The sequence below is a fragment of the Myotis brandtii genome, unplaced genomic scaffold, assembly GCF_000412655.1.
Source record: "Myotis brandtii unplaced genomic scaffold, ASM41265v1 scaffold321, whole genome shotgun sequence".
NCBI classification, from domain to species: Eukaryota; Metazoa; Chordata; class Mammalia; order Chiroptera; family Vespertilionidae; genus Myotis; species Myotis brandtii.
In genome coordinates this window covers 497,442-504,341 of record NW_005362314.1, presented here as the reverse complement: position 1 = coordinate 504,341, position 6,900 = coordinate 497,442, and the positions used below count along the sequence as shown (strand labels likewise).

Sequence of the window (6,900 nt, the reverse complement as noted above, 5' to 3'; positions counted from 1 at the left end):
CCCCCTGATTGGCCCTGCTCTGTGTGTGACAGGGTATGGAGCCCAAACCCCCCTGATGGGCCCTGCTCTGTGTGTGACAGGGGGCGGTGCCCCAACCCCCCAATCGGCCCTACCCTGAGCGTGACTGAGGGTGGCATCGCAACCTCCCGATCCGCCCTGCTCTGTGCATGACAGGGGGCGGCGCCCCAACTCCCCAATCGGCCCTGCTCTGAGCCCGACCAGGGGCTGCACCTAGGGATTGGGCCTGCCCTCTGCCACCCGGGAGCAGGCCTAAGCCAGCAGGTCATTATCTCCTGAGGGGTCCCAGACTGCGAGAGGGCACAGGACGGGCTGAGGGACCTCCCTCCCCCCTCCCCCGAGTGCACAAATTTTTGTGCACCGGGCCTCTAGTACTTACATAATTAAAATTGATTTTTAAAAAGTGATTAGAAAATCAAGCCCCCCCTCTGTACTCCCATAACCAGGAGCAGTCCATGCTCATGAACTCAGGAGACCTGGGGTCCAGTCCTGCTCAGGGACAAAGTCCAGTGGTCTGGTGGTGTAACATCCTGAGCCCTGTCTGGTACTCCCAGGTGTGGTACAACTGGGATTTGATGGCAGACATGAAGGAGCATGACTAAAGGTGGCTATAGATGTCATTCAGCAGGGAAACCAAAACCCTTATAAGGGAGAGTGCCTGAGGTCACTGGGTGCAATGTAGGGCCCAGAGCCCCAACTGGCAGCTCCATGCTTGTCCCCCACTCTGACACAAGGATGGATTGGCCAGAGAGGCCATTCCAAGCATGGCCTGAAGGATGCAGGAGGCTCCATCCCTTACCCAGTGGCCACTTGCCCCCTGGCCTGGGGACTTACCAGCACAGCGATGGTGCCATGAAGGGGGCCCATGGTCTGCAGCGTCTCACGGCCATCTTCATCCCGGTACTCCCACTCCACACCCATGGCGATGAACGATTTGGAACTGGGATCTATGTCGTTCTCTTCATTTAAAATGAACTTGCCTGTCTCTAAGTTCTTGACGGCTGAAAACAGCAAAAGGGAGCCCCCACCAAGATTACCAGGGGCAAGATCCAGGCACGCTGAAGGGAGGCCGGGGTGGGGGGGGGTGGCATGGGGCACACTAGTTTGGGCAGGTGCAGGGAGTGTCCTTGCCAGACAGCCCAATCACCTGAGAGCCTGGCTCCTCCTTTGCCACTTGGCCAGAACTGATGCCTTTCTGCCAGGCGCAGGGTCTTTTCTCGGACCTGCCCCCACAGACTCTGGGTGAGCAGGGGCTCTGCCCAGAAGTGGAAAGTCTCCCTCCCTACAGTCAGCAGGCACTCAGAGCTCCCGCCTGCCGCCTCAACCCCCAGGGTGCAGGGTATCTGCTGGACACTAGGGCACAATGGTGGGGCTTCCTGCCATGGGGTGAGCATATGTCCAGCTAAAAATCAGGGTCTCCCCACCCCATTTGTAATAGTGGCCCTGCCTGGAGTCCCACCAGTTCCCCATACCTCCTGAAGAGGCTTGCCCTGACTAGGGGACCACTCAAGCCATTGCAAAAATGTCTAGGAGCTGAGGACTCAGCTGGCCAGGAAGCTTCACACTTCCCATAGTGTGGAAGGAACACTGGGGAGCTGCTGGGTGACTTTAGGGAGCCCAGACAGGGCACAGAATGAGGAAATAACTCCGTACACAAGTCTCCTATAACTCTGTCTACATCACAAAGTGAGCCTCAGTAGTTGTTATGGGTCCTCAACTTGTCACTCCTCTCTTCTCTCCTGCAGAGACAGAGGACCTGGGACCTGGAGTCTTTAGCAGTCTCTTTTTTTGGGGGGGGGGGTGGGCACTGACTTTTATATCTGCCTTCTGTTTAAGGCAAGTGGTACTAGTTTTGCATTTTGGGTAACAATATAAATTTTCTTCTTAAAGTAACAACAGAAGAAAAATTGACTATTAAAAGAAAATGGACTCTGTCATGTCTCAGCAGGGATGCTGGATGGTGAGGTCCTGAACCAATCTGATCCCCGCGGGACACGGAAGAAGGTGGGCCCCAAATTGGGGGAACTTGTCCAGGATCTCCCAGCGCCCCCCTACATCACTTTTGGGCCCCATGACTACCCAGGAGGTTGGGCACAGATGCCTTTTTGGGGAGTGGGTAAGGATGGGTGGAGCCCCAGCAAAGAGTCCCAGGCAGCTTCAGTGAGCAGAGTCCCTCCGGCAAGGGTTGCCACGTGGGAAGGGGCATCCAGAGTTGTTGGAACATCCGACATTTCAAGAGTGGCCAGAGATCTCTACTCTAGATAGAATCTCAGGAATTTAAAAGTACACTAATGGAAAAATATGCAAATACACTGTGGGAGGCCATCCTCCAGCTCAGGCACTCTGGTTAGTGTGTGTGGGGAGGCTACTCAGGACTCTCCTGCTTGCAGACCTGCTTGCCTTCCAGTGGGTGGGGGGCAGCTCCCGTTAGCCTTGAGATGGGGAGTCATTATTGTGGGCTGGGGGTGTGTGACACATATCCCTCCACAGCTGCTGCCAGGAGCCCTCTGATCCAAACACACAGTTTCTCTACCAAAAGGTGAATCCAGAAAAGGTCCACGACATGGGCTGAGCCAGGGACAGGGAGTCTCTCCAATCGAGCTTCCCACCCCGGGGGCTCTGCCCATACCCGGTAGAGCCAGCTGTAGATCTGCTGCCTTCCTGAGCTGTGGGACTTACCCAGGTGATGGCTGGTAATGTATGCCTCCTGGATGAGCAGGTGTCTGGCTCCTGTGGGGATCTCAAACATCTTAATGTAACCTTTGTTGGGATGTGGGGAGACAAAGACAAATGAAAGGAGAGGAATCACTGGGGTGCAGACAAGGCATGGAGGGCCTTGCCCTCAAAGATAGCTCCAGAGGCCCCAGTGTTTTGACTGTCCACCCAGAAAGGCAGCTAAGGGACAGGGAGCAAGGGACCCACAGCTGCCCCATAGCCCTAAAAGGCAGGAGAGGGGTGGCCTCAGCAAGCCCCTGCCCTCAAATAGACATCTGAGACCCACCGTATGTACCTATATTTTGGCATCTTCTGCCCTGAACCCTCACCTGGGCCCCCACTCTCCCTGTCCCCCACCCACCGTGGAGCCTGGCTCAAGCTGTTCTGATTTAGGTTCTCCCACCACCTCACCCTTCCAGAAGAGTCATGAACCCAGACAGAGCCCCAAGGACAAGCATCCCATGTCCAACGAGCAGGTGCTGTAGACATTCAGGCCCCAGGGCCAGAGGGAGGGGCTCACTCACCCAGCTTCTTAGGTGAGCGTGTGAACATGCCTTTGACCACTTTGCAATGGCTGTTGTCCCCTCCACACACACCGCACTTGTCTTCTTGCTTGTTGGACCCGATCACTCCATCACAACCCACCTTCTGTGAGGGGGAAGGGGAGTTGCAGTGTATACCAAGACCCTCCCCACTTGGGCTCTGGCTTGACTGTGCCCCCTGGGCATTAACACCTGTTCCCTGGGTATCACCTTTTTAGCAGTTCCCAATGCAGAGGAAGGAGACAGGGCTTTGGAGAAAGACAGACCCCATGTGCCCACCTGAGGAACAGTCCCTTCCTCCCACTCATTCACTCATCTAGACAGTATGACTTCAGAGGGCTTGGCACAGCCTAAACAAGGCCACATCCTGAGACTGTCCTGATTTGGCAAGCTGGCCTCAAAATAAACATTCCTGCCCTGAGGGCTGTAACTCAGACCTGGTCTCTGTCCCTTGCCCAGGGCCACACAGCAAGGCCCCTCCAGCAGCCACTCCAGGGCACCCACCACAGCTTAGGCTTGGATGCCCCAGCCTTCACATTGCCCACAGGAACACAATGCACTCTTTAGTCTATCTTCAGGTGTCTAGACAGGAGGTGACAAAAGTTGGTAAGAACACTTTTGCCTTCATTCTCTTGTGGCAGGAGAGTAAGAAGCTAGGGAAATTCCTTGGCAAGTGGAATAAGGGAAATTGAGACAAAATAATTAAATAAGGCCAAATGATTTGAGCAATTTATAGCCAGCTAATGAATCACATGTTTTATCTTCCCTAATCAAAGACACTTAAGAACAATGGTTTACACATTATAGACTATCCTGGGACAGAACAGCCTTAGTCCTGGTTCCTCTTCAATGATGTTCTTTAAAACTAACTAGATAACCCTGACCCCTCTATACACACTTTGTGATGAATCAACACATTGAAGGACACATCTGAAAAGCTAATGAATATTCTGTTAAGACCCTCCCCTAGGATTACAGCCAACTAAAGGAAGATAAGACGTCTCAAGACAAAGGAATCAGAGTCACCCACACCTTGTACCTCTGTTTCTTTTCTCCTAAACTCTAAGGCAGTGGTTCTCAACCTTCCTAATGCCGCGACCCTTTAATATAGTTCCTCATGTTGTGGTGACCCCCAATTTCATTGTTACAAATTGAACATAATTAAAGCATAGTGATTAATCACAAAAACAATATGTAATTACATATGTGTTTTCCGATGGTCTTAGGTGACCCCTGTGAAAGGGTCGTTCGACCCCCAAAGGGGTCGCAACCCACAGGGACCTCGTGAGACTTGCAACCAGGGTAGCTGTGGGCAGCAGCAGCTCATCCCAGGCTTACTCCCTGAATCTGTCTCCAAGGCCCCCTTTTTCTCTGACTTTCTCCTGTTGCTTCTCCTACCTTAAGCCTTTGTTTCATTGTCCCCAGTTTTAATAAACATACTTTTGAAAACACCTGGACTCATGTTGTGAAATCTTTCCCACAGGAAGTCAAGAACCCATACACTACCAGCAGGCCTGAGGTAGACCTGCTCCAGGCCTAGACCTCATGTGGTAACTCTCTCAACAAATACTCTCAACACTGCTCACTCCAGTGGCAAAAATTATTTCACACTGAGTGGGGACCTTCCTTTTCTCAGGGTCACCTGGTAGAGGCAGTAATAAATTCAGGTTCTTTTACTCTCTAAAGCCCTGGCAGCACACCATTCCCAGGACCACAGAAGCTAGAAAAGGAGCAGCCCTTGCATGTTTATGGCCTGACACCATTTTTATACCAATATCCACATCCACAGCTTTTCTAGCTTAGCAGGGACAATGACCTAAAGTGTGCCATAGCATTGCATGTTTTCCCTGGTTGCTAGGAAGCTCGGAGCCAATTCTCCTCTACCACCACCTCTGAAGAGACCCTCTTCCTCCTGCTTTGGTCTTCCATTTCTGACTTTTATCTCACAAGTACCTTTGAGGACAGGGACTCTAACCCATAAAGGGGCTACAGAGCAGCGGTCCATGCATCTGAATAGAAGTTAACAAATTTTGGTTTTATTGATTTATATGATCATAAGCCTTTTGAATTAATTTTGGAAGTGAGCAAGGTGAAAACAAATCAATAAAATGAACATGCTTATTTTTATTTTAATGATTTATGAGGGAAAAAAATTAACAAAGGAAGGGAACAGGATAAACTGGGGGGGGGGGAATTGATCTTTTAAGGCAGCGGTTCTCAACCTGTGGGTCGCGACCCCTTTGAGGGTCGAACGACCCTTTCACAGGGGTCACCTAAGACCATCGGAAAACACATATATAATTACATACTGTTTTTGTAATTAATCACTATGCTTTAATTATGTTCAATTTGTAACAATGAAATTGGGGGTCACCACAACATGAGGAACTATATTAAAGGGTCGCGGCATTAGGAAGGTTGAGAACCACTGTTTTAAGGCATAGAAGTCTGAGCTGAAAGCATTAGATCTGTCACTTCCTGGCTATGCAGTCTTAGAGGAACTCTGAGTTTGTTTTCACATTTGTAGCATGGAGTCAGAGCAGCCAACCCTGTCAGGGATATTGTCAGGGTGAGAGGAGATAATCATTGTAAACAGTCATATGCTGCCTGGCTCAGAGTATGACCTCAGTAAGGGATGGAGGTGATGCTGAGGGGGACAATGGAGAGGAGGAGGATGGGAGAAAACCCCTGTTCAGGCCAGGGCAGTTGTGACATTGTGATCTATACTAATAAAAGAGTAGTATGCTAATTAGACCAGACGTCTTCTGGACAACCATCCAGATGTCCTTCCTGACAAAGCTGGCCAGGCGAAGCTGCCCTCCAGCGGTCCTGGGCACCAGCTCCTGCGGCTGGCTGTGGCCAGGGAGATGGAGAAGCCACCTGCCCCGAGGTCCCAGGCTGCAGCCAGCTGGAGAAGCCACCAGCCCTGTGGTCTATGGCGCCAGCGCCTGCGGCCCAGGAGATAGGTTCCCTCTTCTCCCACTGCAGTCATTACTCCAATATTCCCCTTTGAATTTCTCTCTGCTGCCCCGACCCAACTCCACTTTTCATCTGAAGGATAAGGAACAGAGAGAACAATGTTAAAAGCTTACATTTTTAAGCAGGTAAGGTTGGTACTTAAACATATAAATGGAAAACTAGAGTCCTTAAGGTAACAAAGGCTAGAAAGGGAGGGGACAAGGACAGGGCAAGACATATTATATCCAGCAATCCATGTGGGGACTGAAAACTTTTCAATGATGACAATCAATGAAGATATGAATCAACTAAAATAGTTGACAGGGACAATTCTTCCATCTTTGAAAATATCTATATCAAGTCTGTTTAAATAGATTTTCATCTGCATCATATAACACATTGTGACAAGACCACCGCCACCAATGTGGTCAGTGTTGTGCTGGTAAATGTTTAACAACTGGATCTCAATCAAAGAAAACAAACCCCTGATTTATAGTATCGGCCAATTTCTGTGGCATAAATTCTCCATCCAAGGCTAATGTGATGCCACTAAATGCAGAGCAGAGGAGAAATGTGCAGTAATACATTATTATATTCCACCAGAAAGACCCAAAAGATATAAATAATGTCAAGAGTCAGAACAGTAAAGTGTAGTAAATAATTGAGG

The 6,900-nt window shown here is 50.2% G+C and overlaps 1 protein-coding gene across 1 annotated transcript in view; it reads right to left on the bottom strand.

The window, feature by feature from the left end:
- Nucleotides 1-6,900, bottom strand: part of ADAMTS2 (ADAM metallopeptidase with thrombospondin type 1 motif, 2) — a 284,941-nt gene that overhangs the window by 20,376 nt on the left and 257,665 nt on the right. Inside the window, exons 14-16 of the mRNA XM_005870719.2 lie at nt 3,258-3,381; nt 2,698-2,778; nt 853-1,019 (exon numbers count right to left, since the gene is read on the bottom strand). Of these exons, the coding sequence (XP_005870781.1) occupies nt 853-1,019; nt 2,698-2,778; nt 3,258-3,381 (372 nt within the window). The remainder of the gene's footprint in view (nt 1-852; nt 1,020-2,697; nt 2,779-3,257; nt 3,382-6,900) is intronic.